This window comes from Hyla sarda, chromosome 12, assembly GCF_029499605.1.
Source record: "Hyla sarda isolate aHylSar1 chromosome 12, aHylSar1.hap1, whole genome shotgun sequence".
NCBI classification, from domain to species: domain Eukaryota; kingdom Metazoa; phylum Chordata; class Amphibia; order Anura; family Hylidae; genus Hyla; species Hyla sarda.
In genome coordinates, this window is record NC_079200.1 from 25,115,127 (window position 1) to 25,136,328 (window position 21,202).

Genomic DNA, 21,202 nt, shown 5'->3' on the forward strand with positions numbered 1-21,202 from the left:
TAACCCGTTAAAGCCTGTTATTAATAACGTACTTTATTTTGTGACGGAAGATAGTAACAGGAGAAATCGTGCATGTACAATTTCTTACGTTCATTCTCCCATCACAAAATAAAGTCTGTTATTATTAACGGGCTATAACGGGTTAAAACGGATAATGTAAAAATCCCATAGACTATAAAGGGATTTTGTAACGGCCGATTTTCAGGGTTTCCATAACGGAACATCAAAAGCATCTTTAAAACGGATACATTATCTAGCGTGAAAGTGGCCTTACTCTTCTCAGTTCCAGCTTAGGACATCTTTATTAGAGATGAGCGAACTTACAGTAAATTCGATTCGTCACGAACTTCTCGGCTCGGCAGTTGATGACTTATCCTGCGTAAATTAGTTCAGCCTTCAGGTGCTCCAGTGGGCTGGAAAAGGTGGATACAGTCCTAGGAAAGAGTCTCCTAGGACTGTATCCACCTTTTCCAGCCCACCGGAGCACCTGAAAGCTGAACTAATTTATGCAGGAAAAGTCATCAACTGCCGAGCCGAGAAGTTTGTGACGAATCGAATTTACTGTAAGTTCGCTCATCTCTAATCTTTATTTTAGTATATTGGGGAATAGCTTGGATAGGACATCCTTAGATGTTATAATGAGAGTCTTTAAAGGGGTACTCCGGTGGAAATTTTTATTTTTCATATCAACTGGCTCCAGAAAGTTGAACAGATTTGCAGATTGTTTCTATTTAAAAATCTTAAATCCTTCCGGTACTTATCAGCTGCTGTATGCTCCACAGGAAGTTCTTTTCTTTTTGAATGTCTTTTTTTGTCTGACCACAGTGCTCTCTGCTGACACCTCTGTCCGTGTCAGGAACCATCCACAGCAGGAGAGGTTTGCTATGGGGATTTGCTTCTACTCTGGACAGTTCTTGACATGGAAAGAGGTGTCAGCAGAGAGCACTGTAGTCAAAAAGAAAAGAAATTCCTGTGGAGCATACAGCAGCTGATAAGTAGTGGAAGGATTAAGATTTTTTTATAGAAGTAATTTACAAATCTGTTCAATTTTTCGGAGCCAATTGATATGAAAAAAATATATATATATTTTTTCCCCACCGGAGTACCCTTTTAATACAGTTTTTCCCAACCAGGGTGCCTCCAGCTGTTGCAAAACTACAACTCCCAGCATGCCTGGACAGCCGAAGGCTGTCCAGACATGCTGGGAGTTGTAGTTCCGCAACAGCTGGAGGCACTCCAGTTGGGAAACACTGCTTTAATAGAAGGGCAGCTATTATTAAACTAAGGCTAGGACCACAGAAAGCAGACATTTTTAGCTGCAGATCTCTTCACACATCTTATGCAGGTTTAACCCCTGCCACGCCAACACTGGCAAAACCTGGGAAGAAAATCTGTACCAAAACATTTGTAAACTCTGCTATTATAATCTGTTGTGGATTTTACCAGCTCAGTTCCGTGAAGTCTCCCGCTATCCCAGAAGCTGCTTCATGCTCAGGGACCTCGCTGCTTCTGGGCCTGTGCAGAATTTTAGAGACAAGAGCAGTAGCGCTGGCTGTGCCCGAGCTGTCAATCCTGGGATGACAGCCAGGGACGCAGTAACTATTAAGGGATGCCGCACGCCCTGATGACTACTTGAGCCTCATTAGCATACAACCTTGGGACACTTTTAAACCTCATATTCTACACTATAAACAGACAAGAGGACTTTCGGACATGGTGAGAAACCTTATTTTACCCTATATAACATGTTGCCACCAGCTATATAAGGTAAAGCATGAAGACAGGTTCTCTTTAAGACACATGGATACTGCTCCAATAAGGGTTATTAGGATAAGTATAAAGTAATGTATGATATGGCGCTCTGTATGCATTTAAAGGGGTACTCCGGTGGAAAACACTTTTTTTTTTTTAAATCAACTGGTGCCACAAAGTTAAATCTTAATCCTTCCAGTACTTCTTAGATGCTGAATACTACAGAGGAAATTCTTTTCTTTTTGGAACACAGAGCTCTCTGCTGACATCACGAGCACAGTGCTCTCTGCTGACATCTCTGTCCATTTTAGAAACTGTCCAGAGCAGCATATGTTTGCTATGGGGATTTTCTCCTACTCTGGACAGTTCTTAAAATGGACAGAAATGTCAGCAGAGAGCACTGTGCTCGTGATGTCAGCAGAGAGCACTGTGTTCCAAAAAGAAAAGAATTCCCTCTGTAGTATTCAGCAAGTACTGAAGGATTAAGATTTTTTTTTTAATAGAAGTATTTTACAAATCTGTTTAACTTTCTGGCACCAGTTGATTTAAAAAAAAAAAAAAAAAAAGGTTTTCCACCAGAGTACCCCTTTAAATGCAATCTAAACACGTTACCTATGGCCTAACATGGTTCTAATTTCCCTATTAATACTGTATGGACTGCACATAAGACCATCCTTACCCCTTATTGTCAATAGGATGTGAGCCCATAATAAGTGGAGCAATGGGTAGCTTGTACGTTGCTGATGTGGCTTCAATGGTGACTGATACGTTTAGACCAAGTGATCGAGGAAGTGCTGAAAAGTAAAAAAAATATATTGAGTTTAAGACAGAGGTCAGCTATACAGGTCCTTTTATTATTTAAAGCATTGAAGGATACACTGTGTATAATACACCTGGAAACACCTTCTATACTGAGAATTCAATCATGCACCTTAAAGGAGTACTCCGGTGGGGGAAAAAAATTTTTTAATCAACTGGTGCCAGAAAGTTAAACAGATTTGTAAATGACTTCTATTAAAAAATCTTTACACTTCCAGTAATTTTTAGCAGCTGTATGCTACAGAGGAAATTCTTTTACTTTTTGAATTTCTTTCTTGTCTTGTTCACAGTGCTCTCTGCTGACACCTCTGTCCATGTTTTTCTGTCCATTTTTATGTGTCTAGCACCTTTATTTATTTTTTATTACACTTTTAATTTAGCTCACTAGTCTGAATTACTCTCAAAAGGAGCGGGCATGGCCTCACTGTGCAGGTCTCCGCCCCCTCCCTCAGTATGCTGTCTGCTCATATCTCCCCTAGCATTAGCAAAACTACAACTCCCAGCTTGTCCTCACTGACAGTAGCGGGACGCAAGCTGACAGTGGGAGGAGCCCTGCACTCACAGCTGTCAATCAAGGAAGTGTGTCCATGACATAGGTGATGACTCATGGACACAGCAGGACTAGTATGTGTCCAAGCAGGCAGGAGGGGCAGTTGTATGAAATACTGAAAATTTCTAATGAAAGCAATTGCAAAACCTATTGGTTTTGCATTCTTTACAACATATCAAAAGTATTTGTATCTGACAGTGCCTATTTAAGCCATACAGAAAGCACACAAATATACAGTACGTAAAACTTTGCAATATAGCAAGCAGTTGATCTCTCCCCCCCCCCCCCCCCCCAATTCGATTTAATCTAAACAAAAAAAGGAATAAAAAAAAAAGTTTTGATCTCACTGAACACTAGAAGCAGCTAGGTGAAGTGCACTGCAGCACACTTCACATACTGGCTCTGCGCTTTAACCCCTTGCTGCAGAACGCTGAGTATACCCGGCGCTGCGGCATGGGAGGGTTATGAAGCGAGCTCAGGAGCTGAGCTTGCATTATACCCGCACGGTCCTGGCTGCTATCAGCAGCCAGGACCCATGGCTAATGCCGGGCATCGCTGTTCCGGCAGATGTCCGCCATTAACTCTTTTAACTGATCACCGCGTCTAAAAATGAAAGTAAAAGCATCCCGGCAGCTCTGTCGGGCTGATAAAATCGCAATGTCCCGATCAGCTAGGACGCAGCAGGAGGGTAAAATCCAGGCTTGAGCAATCAACCGCCATTAACACTGATCAATGCAAAGCTATGGCTTTGTAGTGATCTGTGTAAAAGATCAGTGTGTGCAGTGTTACAGCCCCCTATGGGAGCTCTAACACTGCAAAAAAAAAAAAAAAAAGTGAACAAACAAAAAGTTAATAAAGATCATTTTAACCCCTTCCCTAATAAAAGTTTAAATCACCCCCCTTTTCCCATAAAAAAAAACAAAAAAAAAAAAAACAGTGTAAATAAAAATAAACACCGTGTGCGTAAATGTCCGAACTCCAAAGTCCAAAAATTCCAAAGTCCATAATAGCGTATTTTTGGTCACTTTTTATAACATTAAAAATGAATAGAAAGCGATCAAAAAGTTCGATCAAAACAAAAATTGTACCAATGAAAACTTCACGGTGCAAAAAATGAGCCCTCATACCGCCCCGTACGTGGAACAATAAAAAAGTTATAGGGGTCAGAAGATGACAATTTTAAACGTATACATTTTCCTGCATGTAGTTATGATTTTTTTCCGAAGAAATAAAAAAATCAAACCTATATAAGTAGGGAATCATTTTAATCGTATGGACCTACAGAATAATGATAAGGTGTCCTTTTTAATGAAAAATGTACAGCGTAGAAACAGAAGCCCCCAAAATTTAAAAAATGTTGTTTTTGGTTCCATTTTGTCGCACAATGATTTTTTTCCCGTTTTGCCGCAGATTTTTGGGTAAAATGACTCATGTCATTACAAAAAAAAAATTGAAAGGGTTTTGATTTTTAAAAGGTAAGGAGGAAAAAACGAAAGTGCAAAAACGGAAAAACGCTATGTCCTTAAGGGGTTAATCTACCATTTTGCAAGTGACAGGCTCCTGCAATGATTGCTGAGCCAGGGGATGGAGCACACTGAGCATGCTTCACCTGGCTGTATCTAGTGATCAGAAAGGGTCTCAGCACTGAAACCCTGACCAATCAAAAGTCATGATAGGACCCCTCCACTACCCTAGACCCCCAGGAACAATGGCATAAACTTTCTGTACCTTAGACCATCAAGTGAGCAGGTACTAACCCACCCCCATAACTCTGGACTTCCAGGGATGATGCTTTAAACTGGATGAAGCAGGGAAGCCATCATTAACCTCTCCAATACCAAATTACTCACCATGTCCTTCATTGAGTGTTACTGTAGCACCAGTAGCATCATCAAAGAGGTCATATGGAGTGATATAATACTTTAAATTCATAACGTGGCCTAAGATGACAAAAGAAAAACATTTATGACAAACCAGGAACTTCTGTGTGTCAGGTCACATTTTCTAGCTTTTGTAAAGATTACCTCCACTCCTTGGCGTCAGGTGCCCAACTGTTCCCTGTAATATTTTGTCCAGCATGCTGGCATTGGTTACCTGCCTGAATGAAACAAATAATATTTAGTAAATATACGCACTTATTTAAAAAAAAAAAAAAAAAAAAATTATATATATATATATATATATATATATATATATATATATATACACAGTGTATATGTATATATATATATATATATATATATATATATATATATACATACATACATACAGTGACCCCCCCCGACCTACGATGGCCCCGACATACGATCATTTCAGCATACGATCACTCTCAGAGGCCATCGCATCACGTCACTGCACACGCCGTCCCGTCATCCAATAGGAGCGGCGTGCGTAGCGACGTGATGGCGGCAACGGAGAGTGAGGATGCCGGGGAAGCAGAGGCCTTACTGGAGCGTCGGGGACACCCTGGGGACGCGGCGACAGCGATGGAAGGCGACATCCAGGGCAGCGGTGACGAGCAGTGACGGTCCGGAACGGCGGGGACACGAGTACAACCTCCAATACCAGTGGTCTTCAACCTGCGCACCTCCAGATGTTGCAAAACTACAACTCCCAGCATGCCCGGACAGCCGTTTGCTGTCCGGGCATGCTGAGTGTTGTAGTTTTGCAACATCTGGAGGTCCGCAGGTTGTAGACCACTGTCCTATACTTTACATTGCACGGATCCGTCAACATACGATGGTTTCGACAAACGATGGTCCGTTTGGAACGGATTACCATCGTATGTTGAGGGACCACTGTATATATATATATATATATAAAATTCAACTGGTATCTTAAATCGCCACAGGGCACAAGTACTGTTGCGCTTACCAATACATTGCAGCCATTTTTGTGAGGTCCATTTCCAAAGACTGAAGTGCTAAAAACATTTTCCTATGGAGATAAAACAACCAGTCAGACAGCTTTAGGGTGGGTTCACACTACGTTTTCTCCGATACGGGAGCGCATACGGCAGGGGGGAGCTAAAAGCTCGCGCTCCCGTATGTCACCGTATGCGCTCCCGTATGTCATTCATTTCAATGAGCCGACCGGAGTGAAACGTTCGGTCCGGTCGGCTCATTTTTGCGCCGTATGCGCTTTTACAACCGGACCTAAAACCGTGGTTGACCACAGTTTTAGGTCCGGTTGTAAAAGCGCATACGGCGCAAAAATGAGCCGACCGGACCGAACGTTTCACTCCAGTCGGCTCATTGAAATGAATGACATACGGGAGCGCATACGGTGACATACGGGAGCGCGAGCTTTTAGCTCCCCCCCTGCCGTATGCGCTCCCGTATGGGAGAAAACGTAGTGTGAACCCAGCCTAACATGGTGAGTATTTTGTATCTGAGCTACATGATAGTAACCACTTACTTATCTCCTGGCATCTTGTACAGGTTTACCAGGCTCTTCAAATACTGAGAGAAGTCCTCAAAATTCTTATCTCTAAGGACAAGACATAGAAATAAGAAAAAAAATGCAAACACGAGGAACTTGTATAATTTAATAGTAATTTCATAGTACAATGTAGGCTTAGATTTGTGCAAAAGGCATATTCTAACTAGAGATGAGCGAACTTACTGTAAATTCGATTCGTCACAAACTTCTCGGCTCGGCAGTTGATGACTTATCCTGCATAAATTAGTTCAGCTTTCCGGTGCTCCGGTGGGCTGGAAAAGGTGGATACATTCCTAGGAAAGAGTCTCCTAGGACTGTATCCACCTTTTCCAGCCCACGGGAGCACCTGAAGGCTGAACTAATTTATGCAGGAAAAGTCATCAACTGCCGAGCCGAGAAGTTCGTGACGAATCGAATTTACTGTAAGTTCACTCATCTCTAATTCTAACTTACTTAAAATGTAGCGGTCGGATGGTTCAAGACAAATAATTTGTATTTTTATTATAAACAATAAAATATTGTGCACTATTTTTTTATGACTTTTGTATTACTATAAAAGAAAAGCAAGAGTCACCAAACTTTTTACATCTTCTTTAAAGGGGTACTCTGGTGGAAAACTTTATATATATATTTTTTTTTTAACCAACTGGTGCCAGAAAGTTAAACAAATTTGTAAATTACTTCTATTAAAAAAATCTTAATCCTTCCAGTACTTATTAGCTGCTGTATACTACAGAGGAAATTCTTTTCTTTTTGGATTTCTTTTCTGTCGGACCACAGTGCTCTCTGCTGACACCTCTGTCCATTTCAGGAACTGTCAAGAGCCGGAGAAAATCCCCATAGAAAAATATGCTGCTCTGGACAGTTCCTAAAATGGACAGAGGTGTCAGCAGAGAGCACTGTGGTCGTGAACAGTTGATTTAAAAAAATAAATAAAAAAAGTTTTCCACCGGAGTACCTCTTTCATATGATTTTATTTACTGACTGTAGATTTCTTTAATGGCATTTTCTAGGTGTGATTTAATGGCCTGGAGGAGACACATTTACTTCTATGGGAGACTTTTCTAGGCATGCTCTGTGACCTGTAGCGTTTTTTTTTTCCAATTTTGTCTCCCAATAATTTTTTTTTCTGTTTCGCCGTATATTTTTGGGTAAAATGACTGATGTCATTACAAAGTAGAATTGGTGGTGCAAAAAATAAGCCATCATATGGATTTTTAGGTGCAAAATTGAAAGAGTTATGATTTTTCAAAGGTAAGGAGGAAAAAACGAAAATGCAAAAACGGAAAAACCCTGGGTCCTTAAGGGATTAAGAAAACCCTGAATGCATTTTTTTTATTCTCTCACACAGCTATTATGGTTTGCTCTTCTACAGCCTTGTGCTGACCCAAGAGAAGCTGTCATGCCCCCTTCCCATAGACTTGCATTGAGGAGGTGGGGTGTGATGTCAAAGAGGGGCGGGGCTATGATGTCACAAGCTCCCAGTGCTCCAGCGTTCGGAACAGTTTGTTCCAAAGGCTGAGCAGCGGAGTACCCCTTTAAAGGAGTAGCTTTGGGAACTAAATTTATCCCCTATCTGCAGGATGAGGTATAAGTGTCCGATCGCAGGGACCCCCCGTGATCTCCTGCACAGGGCCTGTCTCTGTACTTACCAAACTCCTCAGCGCTCCGGCCCTCACCCTCAGAGACAAGGAGTGACGACCTGTTCAGCCAATTACTGGCTGAGATGGTGCCCGTACAGGTGATTGAGGGGCGGGTCCCAGTGGTCAGATCCCCCGTGAGAAGACACTTATCCCCTATCTTGTATATAGGGGGTATGTTTAGTTTTCTGGAAGACACCTTTAAAAGGGGTACTCCGCTGCTCAGCGTTTAGAACAAACAAATCTGAACGCAGTAGCCGGGAGCTCGTGACATTATAGCCCCGCCCCCTCATGACATCACGCCCCCTCAATGCGAGTCTATGGGAGGGGGCGTGACATCATGATGCGGCAGGGCTATGATGTCACAAGCTCCCGGCGCCAGCTCCAGCGTTCGGCACAGTTTGTTCCAAACGCTGAGCAGCAGAGTACCCCTTTAAACAACAGATCCTTTTCTAATGAGAAATTATTTTTTAACCCCTTAAGGACTCAGCGTTTTTGCATTTTCGTTTTTCCTCCTTACCTTTAAAAAAAATCATAACTCTTTAAATTTTGCACCTAAAAATCCATATTATGGCTTATTTTTTGCGCCACCAATTCTACTTTGTAATTACCTCAGTCATTTTACTAAAAATGTACGGCGAAACGGAAAAAAAAAAATCATTGAGAGACAAAAAAAAACAAAACAACACAATTTTGGAACTTTTGGGGGCTTCCGTTTCTACGTAGTACATTTTTCGGTAAAAATGACACCTTATCATTATTCTGTAGGTCCATACGGTTAAAATGATACCCTACTTATATAGGTTTGATTTTGTCGCACTTCTGGAAAAAATCATAACTACATGCAGGAAAATTTATACGTTTAAAATTGTCATCTTCTGACCCCGATAACTTTTTTATTTTTCCGTTTTAGCGGTACCATTTTTGCATTGATAGGACTTATTGATCATTTTTTCTTGATATAAAAAGTGACCAAAAATACACTATTTTGGACTTTGGAATTTTTTAGCGCGCACGCCATTGACCGTGCGGTTTAATTAATGATATATTTTTATAATTCGGACATTTCCGCACGCGGTGATACCGCATATGTTTATTTTTATTTACACAGTTTTTTTTTTATGGGAAAAGGGGTGTGATTCAAAGTTTTAAAAAGGGAAGAGGTAAAATGATCTTTATTCACTTTTTTTTGCAGTGTTATAGCTCCCATGGGGACCTATAACACTGCACACACTGATCTCTTATACTGATCATTGTTATCCCATAGGGACCTATAACACTGCACACACTGATCTCTTATACTGATCATTGTTATCCCATAGGGACCTATAACACTGCACACACTGATCTCTTATACTGATCATTGTTATCCCATAGGGACCTATAACACTGCACACACTGATCATTGTTATCCCATAGGGACCTATAACACTGCACACACTGATCTTTATCATTGATCACTGGTTTCTCATAAGAAACCAGTGATCGATGATTCTGCCGCTTGACTGCTCATGCCTGGATCTCAGGCACTGAGCAGTCATTCGGTGATCGGACAGCGAGGAGGCAGGTAGGGATTCTCCAGCTGTCCTGCAAGCTGTTCGGGATGCTGCGATTTCACCGCGGCTATCCCGAACAGCTCCCTGAGCTAACCGGCATACTTTCACTTCAGACGCGGCGTTCAACTTTGAATGCCGCGTCTAAAGGGTTAATAGCGCGCGGCACCGCGATCAATGCCGCGCGCTATTAGCCTCGGGTCCCGTGGCCCGCGTTACAGATCGGGAGCGGACTCATGACGTACCGGTACGTCATGAGTCCTTAAATGGGCACTGTCAGATATAAAAACTTTTGATATGTAGTGAAGCATGTATAACCAATAGGTTTTGCAATTGCTTTCATTAGAAAATTTTCAGAATTTCATATTGAAAAAGCCAGTCAAAGAACTGCCCACCCCCCCTGCCTCCTGGAATGCATTCAGTCCTTCTGTGAACGCTGCTTCGTCCTGGACTCCGGGACGTTTTTGGAGGGGGGAGGGGCTGTACACGCTGCAGAGACTCATGTGAAGAGAAGGGGAGGGGCAGGAAGACTGTTGCCGACACTCACACAGCAGACATCAATGAGAGAGGCAGAAACATTGCATTGCAGATGAAAAAGTAAGTGTCTCTGCATGTATGTGTGTGTGGATATATGTGTATGTGTGTATATCAGTGTGTATCTAATGTGTATGTGTAAGAATATATGAACCCAGTGTGTGTGTGTGTAATAAAGGGGGACTACAATCATATCCTTCAGCTGTTTCAAAACTAAAACTCCCAGCATGCATGCACAGCCAAATGATGTGTGGGCATGCTGGGAGCTGTAGTTTTGCAACAGCTGGAGGCACCCTGGTTGGGAAGCACTGGACTGAGGAGAGGGAGGGGGAGAAGGGGGAGTGGTTATCACAGTGAGTACCCGCCCCCTGCTTCTGGTAGATAAAATTAAGGTATTTCAGAAATAAAGCTAATTCTGAGAGAAATGCAGGTCACAGACACATACAAAGTACATGTACATGATCAGGATGAGATACTGCGCAACATATAACAGTTTTGTTTTTATTGAGTGATCTGACGGATACGCTTTAAGGGGTTAATGAAAGATACCAACCTTAGTTGCTGTACGAGTTCTGGACTGCTCTGTAAAAGGCAAAAAAACTATTTATTACAACACCTACAATTTACAGGTAATGTCGCGTGCAAAGACACTGGGAGAAACTTAAGAAAACCAGTGCAGAGTAAAAGTGGTGCAGTTGCGCATAGCGACCAGACCGCGGCTTTTAAAAAAAATTTTCACAGGCCTTTTAAAACATTTATGAAGCCATCTTTTTCTCTACAAAGGTTTTGACAAATCAGTTCAGAAGTGATGCAAATAGAAGTCAAATTTACTGCAGACTGACAACCAGCATTGCATAACCTGAGAGACCGATCACTTATTATAGCTGCAAACACAACGGGGAAATGTACTAAAACGGTCTAAATTTTAGACAATGCAAACTTGGAGAAACTTCTAATGCAGCATATTTGTCACGGTATATCAGGCATTGATAAATAATCTGGAGCATCTGCAGACTTGTCTAGTCTAGGTCTTCACTAGGGATGTCTCGATACTGATACTAGTATTGGTATCAGGGCCGATACCAGGTATTTGCAAGGTATCAGGAACTTGTCTAATGTCCCCGATAACTGGTGGAGCGCTCCACTGACCCATTCTCCGGTCCGCATCACTGCCGCTGCCCCTTTCTACCATCCGCATCATGGCATCTTATGGAGGAGCATGTGACACACACGTCACTCCAACTACTCCACTGCGCCCAGTGTAACGCTACGGAGGAAGCAGAGTGACGTGTAGGTCACATGCTCCTCCATAAGACGCCATAATGCGGACGGCAGAACAGGGCAGCGATTAGTAGGGGAACGGGGGGGGCTTCTGGTGGCTACAAGGGGGGACTCCTGCTGGCTACAAGGGGGGACTCCTGCTGGCTACAAGGGGGGACTCCTGCTGGCTACAAGGGGGGACTCCTGCTGGCTACAAGGGGGGACTCCTGCTGGCTACAAGGGGGGGGGTCGTTCTGCTGGCTACAAGGGGGGGGGGGGCTGCTGTCTACAGGGGGCAGCTACTAATGTCTGCAACTATCTTATACTGCCTACAAGGGGATACTAACTACTATTAAAAGGGGTTCTCCACTGCCCAGTCTTCCGGAGCCCCGCTCGCAGCGTCCGGAAGTTTATTACTCCGGACGCTGTGTGCGGGCTTCCGTGTTCGGGGCTGCCCCCTCGTGACGTCACGCCCACCCCTCAACGAAAGTCTATGGGAAGGGGGCGCGACCGCTGTCGTCACGAGGGGGCGGCCTCGAACACAGAAGCCCGCACACAGCGTTTGGAGTAATAAACTTCCCGGACGCTGCGAGCGGAGCTCCGGAAGACAGGGCAGTGGAGAACCCCTTTAAAGGCAATCTTACAGCAGTCACCTGCACTAATGTCAGTTTCTAAGTAGATGCAGGTTTCTACCGCTGCTCACCTCGTGAATGTCAGCGCAATCGCTCCGGAGACATCGGTCTCGCCCCCAATACAAATTCCCTGTTCTGTCCAATGGAGAAGAGAGAAATCTTGGCTCATACTACAGCAGCCGCCTCCATTGTACACAACAAGGACCCACATATCATACGGTAAACAGCGCCAGAGACCGGGGCACCTTGGTGTCAGATTCCCTTTAAAATATAAGTATTTGTACTTAGTATCAGCGAGTTCTAGAATTAAAGTATCGATACTCGTACGGTCTTAAAAAAAAATGGTATCGTCATGAGGGGGCGGGGCTATGACATCACGATCTCCTGGCGCCAGCTACAGCGTTCGGAACAGTTTGTTCCAAACGCTGAGCAGCGGAGTGCCCCTTTAAAGTCATGTTTATGGCTTTTGGCTCTTGTTATCCATTTAAGACCCCATTTAAATCACAGTTTCTAAACACCCCACCAGTCTACATCAGCAGCCCATAAAAAAAGGTTTGCCAACATATGCCACAATGTGTTCCCGGGGGGGTCCACTGAATTTAATAGACGGAAACGTGGTCTAACAACAGTCACCTTCCAGAACACATGTTTTGTGTTTGCGGGACTTTAAAGGGCAGGAGACCATGCTTTTGAGTCCCATACAGAAACACTAAATGTTCATGAAATGGACTGAAAGTAGATACTATAAAGCTATGAACGTCCACTCAAAGCCTGTTAAACAAACAGATGACTCCACTAAAGGTAATGGGCTCTGCTGGGATACGTCAGTGTCCGTTACGAAATCGGACGCAGCTGTGAACAAGGCCGTAGGCTACTTTTGGTCTAATTAAAGGGGTATTCCAGCTTTATACATCTTATCCCCTCTCGGAGGCAGCGGCTGGCACAGAATGCTGGGGGCTACAGTGAGATTGCGGGGGTCCCCAGTGCCGGGACCCCGGTAATCATACATCTTATCCCCTATCCTTTTATAAAGCTGGAATACGCCTTTAAAGGGGTACTCCACTGGAAAACATTTTTTTTTTTAAATCAACTGGTGCCAGAAAGTTAAACAGATTTGTAAATTACTTTTATTTCCAGTACTTATTAGCTGCTGTATGTTCCACAGGAAGTTCTTGAATTTTGAATTTCCTTTCTGTCTGACCACACTGCTCTCTGCTGACACCTCTGTCCATTTTAGGAACTGTGCAGAGTACAAGCAAATCCACATAGAAAACCTATCCTGCTCTGGACAGTTCCTGACATGGACAGAGGTGTCATCAGAGAGCACTGTGGTCAGGCAGAAAGGAAATTCAAAAAGAAAAGAACTTCCCGTGGAGCATAAAGAAGCTGATAAGTACTGGAAGGATTAAGATTTTTTTAATAGAAGTAATTTACAAATCTGTTTAACTTTCTGGCACCAGTTTATTTAAAAAAAAAAGGTTTATACAGGGGAGTACCCCTTTAAGTCAATTGTCCAGTACCCTAAATGTAATGGCCCTTTAAAAGGACCCTACATTCTGGGAAAGCAGAGTCGGTCTGAAACCAGAGATATCAACAGCCTGATCTTTTTGTGCATCTAGAATATAATTCCCCTTTAAGGACACGTTTACACTTACCATTGGGCTTTCCCCCTGATGAGCAACCTTGACATCAGACAGCTGCCCCTCTGGATCCAGATGAACCTCTAGATAGAAGAGGTCTGAGCTGATGTAACACTCTGTGCCATTAGGACTTAGGTGAGATGTAAGACTATAGGGTCAAGAAAACAAAAAAAAATACACAAACTAGAATTACAAATGTGCTGACCGATAATCATTACACAAAAGCTAAACCATTTTAAATATGTGACACACAATTAATAGCCAAAAGTATGAGGACAACGCTATAAAAGGGGTACTCCACCCATAGACATCCTAACCCCTATGCAAAGGTCCTGCCGCTGGGACCCCCACAATCTCTGTGCAGCACCCGGCATTCATTTAGAAGGCTGGGTACCAGCGGCTGGAGGTCGTGACGTCACAGCCACGCCCCCTCAATGCAAGTCTATGGGAGGGGGCGTGGCATCAGCTACGCCATCTTCAATAGACTTGCATTGAGGGGGCGTGGCCGTGACATCACGACCCCCCGTCGCCTGCTCCAAGTGTTTGGAACAAAATGAGGGCACTCCGGCGCTAAGACATCTTATCCCCTATCCAAAGGATAGGGGATAAGATGCCTGATCGCGGAAGTCCCACCGATGGGGACCGCTGTGATCTTGCACGCAGCACCCCGTTATAATGAGTCCCCAGAGCATGTTCGCTCTGGGTCTGATTACTGGCGATCACGTTGGCCGGAGCATTGTGACGTCACGGCCCCGCCCCCGTGTGACATCATGCTCCGCCCCCTCAATGCAAGCCTATGGGAGGGGACGTGACAGCACATGGGGGCGGATCCGTGACGTCACAATGCTCCAGCCCCCTTGATCACCAGTAATCAGACCCGGAGCGAACATGCTCTGGGGACTGATTATAACGGGGTGCTGCATGCAAGATCCCCAGCGGCGGGACCCCCGTTATCAGGCATCTTATCCCCTATCCTTTGAATAGGGGGATAAGATGTCTTAGCGCCGGAGTACCCCTTTAAGACACAGTATCAGCCAGTCAGGTCACTTCAATTGGTATTTAAGTATGTTGTACAAGATAGCTCATAGACTTCCAGTGAGGTGCTTTCATAAAATGTTACATTTCTACCTACTAGAGAGAAAGACAGTTTAGTTGCATGGGAGGAGGGGGACCCAACCAGCTCTTTCCCATGGTCAATGTTTAAAGGGGTACTCCAATGGAAAACTTTTCTTTAAATCAACTGGTGCCAGAAAGTTAAACAGATTTGTAAATTACTCCTATTAAAAAATCTTAATCCTTCCAGTACTTATTAGCTGCTGAATACTACAGAGGAAATTCTTTTCTTTTTGGAACACAGTGCTCTCTGCTGACATCTCTGTCCATTTTAAGAACTGTCCAGAGTAGGAGAAAATCCCCATAGCGAACATATGTTGCTCTGGACAGTTCCTAAAATGGACAGAGACGTCAGAAGAGAGCACTGTGGTCGTGATGTCAGCAGAGAGCTCTGTGTTCCAAAAAGAAAATAATTTCCTCTGTAGTATTCAGCAGCTAATAAGTACCGGAAGGATTAAGATTTTTTTAATAGAAGTAATTTACAAATCTGTTTAACTTTCTGGCACCAGTTGATTTAAAAAATAAATAAAAAAAGTTTTCCACCGGAGTACCCCTTTAACCAGTACATAGAGGTGTGATATTCGGTGTCTTGGACATCATACATTGTACACAGACCTTACAACCAGCTCACCCATTTTGTCTTGCTATAGACTCCAGGCGGTCCGTCATGGCAGACAAGGAAGACACTGCAAAAAATAAATCTCTTATTAATGTCTTATTGGGGAAAAATAACATTTTAATAATCTTTATACCGGGTGAAAATCATTTCTCACCTTTTAAAGCTTTCTGTAGAGTTTCTAGACAACTCACTAAGTGCTGGTGACCTCCGGATATCATTCCAGTCCTCTTCTCCTGCACAAAGGATGAAGAGATTAGTACAAACACAAAAGAACCTAATAAAAACATCTCCTGCTGGCGATGTGGTAGGGAAGTGGGCACATTGTCACACGTTTGGTGGCAACTGTTTTGGGTGGCAGTGGTGGACTTCACCCTCAAAATTACGAGTGTAAGATTGAAAGGGGTACTGCGGTGAAAAACTATTTTTCTTAAATCAACTGGCTCCAGAAAGTTAAACAGATTTGTAAATTACTTCTATTAAAAAATCATAATCCTTCCAGTACTTATCAGCTGCTGTATGCTCCACAGGAAGTTCTTTTCTTTTTGAATTTCCTTTTTGTCTGACCACAGTGCTCTCTGCTGACACCTCTGTCCATTTAAGGAACTGTCCGGAGCAGCATAGGTTTGCTATGGGGATTTGCTTCTACTCTGGACAGTTCCTAAAATGGACAGGGGTGTCAGCAGAGAGCACTGTGGTCAGACAGAAAAAAAATATATATATACTTCCTCTTAAGTATACAGCAGCTAATAAGTACTTGAAGGATTAAGATTTTTTTTAATAGACGTAATTTACAAATCTGTTTAACTTTCTGGCACCAGTTGATTTAAAAAAATAAATAAATAAATAAATAAAGTTTTCCAGTGGAGTACCCCTTTAATCCTTCAAGTACTTATCAGCTGCTGTATTCTCCAGAGAAAGTTCATTTCCTTTTGAATTTCCTTTCAGTCTGACCTCAGTGCTCTCTGCTGACACCTCTGTCCGTGTCAGGAACTGTCCAGAGTACAAGCAAATCCCCATAGCAAATCTCTCCTGCTCTGGACAGTTCTTGACAGACAGGTGTCAGCAGAGAGCACTGTGGTCAGACAGAAAAGAAATTCAAAAAGAAAAGAACTTCCTCTGGAGCATACAGCAGCTGATAAGTACTGGAAGGATTAAGATTTTTATATAGATGTAATTTACAAATCTTTTTAACTTTCTGGAGCCAGTTGATATGAAAAACATTTTTTTCACCGGAGTACCCTTTTAAAAATGACCCAGCACCCTTAATACTTTCTATATTTCTGGTTTCTGCCAAGTCATTGCATTTAGAGATGAGCGAACTTACAGTAAATTCAATTCGTCACAAACTTCTCGGCAGTTGATGACTTATCCTGCATAAATGAGTTCAGCTTTCCGGTGCTCCGGTGGGCTGGAAAAGGTGGATACAGTCCTAGGAAAGAATCTCCTAGGACTGTATCCACCTTTTCCAGCCCACGGGAGCACCTGAAAGCTGAACTAATTTATGCAGGATAAGTCATCAACTGCCGAGCCGAGAAGTTCGTGACGAATCGAATTTACTGTAAGTTTGCTCATCTCTAATTGAATTGCTTTTTCCTGTCCTCCCTCTATTACTGATTGGTTTGCAGAAATAACTCAGCTGCATTATAAGGAGGAACTCTTAGCAGATTCTACCCCCAATACACCCTCCCCTACCCCCTTTTTTTTAAATCTTTTCTGTAACCCCTCCCCCCAACCACCACCCAATACCGTTTTATTTTTTTTTTAAAATTAATAAAAATCTTGAATAAGTAAAAACATAGAACTCATTCCATCTCACCATAATCTGCCTGACCAGCTTAATTGTTTCAGGCCATGGTCTGTTCTGGCTGTACTTGGCATGGAGGCGTTCCAGGAGGGAACTCATTTTGGCTGGGACCCTGGAGGAAAACAAAAATTCTGATAGTTATGATTAATAGGAAATAGGGCTGGGCGGTATGACCAAATATGTGTAACACGGTATTTTTTTTAACTTACGGCGGTTCCACGGTATATAACGGTATTTTCTCACCCCCCCCCCCCCCTCAATCATGTGACCCGCCAGCACTGTTCTGTCCCCCCAACCCCCCCTCCCCAATCATGTGACCTGCCAGCGCTGTTCTGTCCCCCCAACCCCACCCCCTCCCCAATCATGTGACCCGCCAGCACTGTTCTGCTCCCCCCAATTAATGATCAGCCCAGAGGGGTACTACTCACATATGTCAAGCACTGCCCTCCTCCTGTTTGTTGGGGGCTGCCGGCGATGGAACTCACTGTACGCCAGTGGTCTCCAACCTGCGGACCTCCAGTTGTTGCAAAACTACAACTCCCAGCATGCCCGGACAGCTGTCCGAGCATGCTGGGAGTTGTAGTTTTGCAACAGCTGGAGGTCCGCAGGTTGGAGACCACTGCTGTACGCTGTATACCTATGCCCGGGGCGGCAAAAGATACAGAAAATAAACTTTTAACTCACCCACCTCGGTCGCACGCTGGGGACAGACAGAAAAGAAATTCAAAAAGAAAAGAACTTCCTCTGGAGCATACAGCAGCTGATAAGTACTGGCCTATCACCGGCCAGAGCGATGCCCCGCCCCTGCCAGTGATAGGCTGAGCCCACTGTCATGTAAGAAGCCGGCTTCTTACATGACAGTGGGCTCAGCCTATCACTGGCAGGGGCGGGGCATCGCTCCGGCCGGTGATAGGCTGACGGCTGTCCGGTGTTCCAGGGCAGACATAGGTAGGTTAAAAGTTAATTTTGTTTATCTTTTGCAGCCCGGCCATAGGTATACAGCGTACAGCAGTGGTCTTCAACCTGCGGACCTCCAGCTGTTGCAAAACTACAACTCCCAGCATGCCCGGACAGCCTTTGGTTGTCCGGGCATGCTGGGAATTGTAGTTTTGCAACAGCTGGAGGTCTGCAGGTTAAAGACCACTGGCGTACAGTATAGAGTTCCAGCGCCGGTGTCGGCCCACAACAAAGAGGAGGAGGGCAGTGCTTGACATCTGTGAGTAGTACCCCGGTGGGCTGATAATTAATTGGGGGGGAGCAGAACAGCGCAGGCGGGTAACATAGGATTAGTTCCCCGATGTGGGGACAGCGCTGCACTGGGCTGATAATACATTTCCGAGGGGGAGGGGCCCAATCGGTATTGCGGTATGGGGGAAAATTCATATCGTGAAGCCCAAAAATTTCGGTATTCGGTATGAACCGGTATACCGCCCCGGCCCTAGTAGGAAATAGATAAAGCAGAATCGGGCAAAACAAAGCAAAATATAGTACAGGGTTAGAGATTTACAGACACCAATCTGACCCTCTGAAAGGCTGAGAAAAGTGCTGGGAAGGTGATCAGGCAAGTGTGGCTTTAAACAATGGCAGCTATACAGCGGCCCTCATTTACTTAGAAAATCGGGTTGTACGTCTATGTTGCTTTCTTACCCGACTGCTTTTTTCCCCTGGTATTTATTATTATGTCGCATCCTGTTTGTCGCACGTGGGTTTTGTTGGTTTTGGTTTCCAACTCCTCTGAGTTGTCGGGAAAAAATCCACAACAATTCAACAAATTCGGGTTGGAAACCTTTATAAATACGTGGGAAAGCTCAGAAATGTCGGGTTACGCCCCTTTTTCGGGTTTGGGAGAATCCACATCGGGTCCATCGGGAAAAAATGTCGCATCGTGTCGCAGACTGGCGCACGATGTCTACGACATGGCGCAGACAAAGATGCGCCAAAAAAAAACAACAAAACAAGTCGGGTTTAGAATAGTAAATGAGGGTCATTATCTATAAAGCAATGACGGAGGGAGAGCAGGTATCTACATCTATAGCCCCGCCCACAATCATGGCACCCTCAATTCCTCTTTGCATTTTCTGCTACTGGTGCCTTAAAGGAGTACTCCAGTGGAAAACTTTTTATTTTTATTTTTTTTAAATCAACTGGTGCCAGGAAGTGAAACTGATTTGTAAATTACTTTTATTAATTTTTTTTTAATCCTTCCAGTACTTATTGGCTGCTGAATACTACAGAGGAAATTCTTTTCTTTTTGGAACACAGAGCTCTCTGCTGACATCGCAAGCACAGTGCTCTCTGCTGACATCTCTGTCCATTTTAGGAACTGTCCAGAGCAGCATATGTTTGCTATGGGGATTTTCTCCTACTCTGGACAGTTCTTAAAATGGACAAAGATGTCAGCAGAGAGCACTGTGCTCGTGATGTCAGCAGAGAGCTCTGTGTTCCAAAAAGAAAATTATTTCTTCTGTAGTATTCAGCAGCTAATAAGTACTGGAAGGATTAAAGGGGTTATCCAGGAAAAAAAACTTTTTTTTTTTATTTTTATATATCAACTGGCTCCAGAAAGTTAAACAGATTTGTAAATTACTTCTAATAAAAAAAATCTTAATCCTTTCAGTACTTATGAACTGATGAAGTTGAGTTGTTCTTTTCTGTCTAAGTGCTCTCTGATGACACCTGTCTCGGGAACTGTCCAGAGTAGAAGCAAATCCCCAAAGCAAACCTCTCCTACTCTGTGCAGTTCCCGAGACAAGCAGAGATGTCAGCAGAGAGCACTGTTGCCAGACAGAAAACAACAACTCAACTTCAGCATCTGATAATTATTGGAAGGATTAAGATTTTTTAATAGAAGTAATTTACAAATCTGTTTAACTTTCTGGCACCAGTTGATTTAAAAAATAAATAAATAAATAAAAATAAAAAGTTTTCCACTGGAGTACCCCTTTAAAGGAAAACTGTCAGAAGAGTCGCCCGTGGTATTGACTGGTAATGCGGGTGACTCTGATTAAAGCGATGCCTACCGTACCCCGATCCGTTGCGGTGTTCCTCTGCTATCTTCAAAATTGTGATTATGCAAATGTGCAGTGATTGGCACTGGAGGAGTTACGATGGCGGCCTCTGTGACGCCTCATCGCTCGGCCCGCTCATACATAGTCATACAATCCCCTCCGCTTCCTCACTCTGTATTCACTCCTACTGCGCATGTGCTGATGATACAACATAGCCGTGGCCATCTTGGATCATCAGCACATGCGCAGTAGGAATCAATACAGAGCGGGGAAGTGGAGGGGATTGTATGAGTGGGCCGAGCGCTAAACAAACAGCGCTGACGTCACAGTGCCCTAGACCGCCATCGTAAGGCTGCATTCACACCACGTTTTTGCAATACAGTTCCCGTATCAAGTTTTTGATGAAAAACGGATTCCTCAAAACCTTTAAAAATGATGTCCGGTTGCATCCGTTTTTTAAGAAAAAAAAACGTATACGTTTTCAACTTTTCACTCCATTCTGAATAAAGTTTCCCTTGTTTTATTGAAATCCCAAGAAAAAAAAACTGTGCAAAGTCAGAAAGCATATGGTGCAAACCGGAAGGAACCGTACACACATACAGTTCTGTACGGTTCCCATTGACTCCCATTTAAAAAAAAATAATAAACGTGTACGGTTACAGTTTTTCACCTGGACCAAAAACAGTGGTAGGCTATGGTTTTGGGTACGGGGAAAAAAAACTGACAAAACAGGATGCAAAACGGACACAACCTGATGCATCTTTTGGCATACGGTTCTCAATGGAGAGTCAATGCATACGGTTTTCAATACGGTTCCGTACGGTTTTCACATTGAAC

The 21,202-nt window shown here is 43.6% G+C and overlaps 1 protein-coding gene across 2 annotated transcripts in view; it reads right to left on the bottom strand.

Annotated features, from left to right (window-relative positions):
* The window catches only part of MED1 (mediator complex subunit 1), a 43,693-nt gene that overhangs the window by 18,743 nt on the left and 3,748 nt on the right, over positions 1-21,202 (bottom strand). For both annotated transcript variants that reach the window (XM_056547493.1, XM_056547494.1), the window contains exons 2-11: positions 17,370-17,469; positions 15,708-15,786; positions 15,566-15,620; positions 13,837-13,969; positions 10,843-10,871; positions 6,539-6,610; positions 5,996-6,058; positions 5,146-5,219; positions 4,972-5,061; positions 2,432-2,546 (exon numbers count right to left, since the gene is read on the bottom strand). In XM_056547493.1, coding sequence (XP_056403468.1) covers positions 2,432-2,546; positions 4,972-5,061; positions 5,146-5,219; positions 5,996-6,058; positions 6,539-6,610; positions 10,843-10,871; positions 13,837-13,969; positions 15,566-15,620; positions 15,708-15,786; positions 17,370-17,456 — 797 coding nt within the window. In that variant the 5' untranslated portion in view covers positions 17,457-17,469. The remainder of the gene's footprint in view (positions 1-2,431; positions 2,547-4,971; positions 5,062-5,145; positions 5,220-5,995; positions 6,059-6,538; positions 6,611-10,842; positions 10,872-13,836; positions 13,970-15,565; positions 15,621-15,707; positions 15,787-17,369; positions 17,470-21,202) is intronic.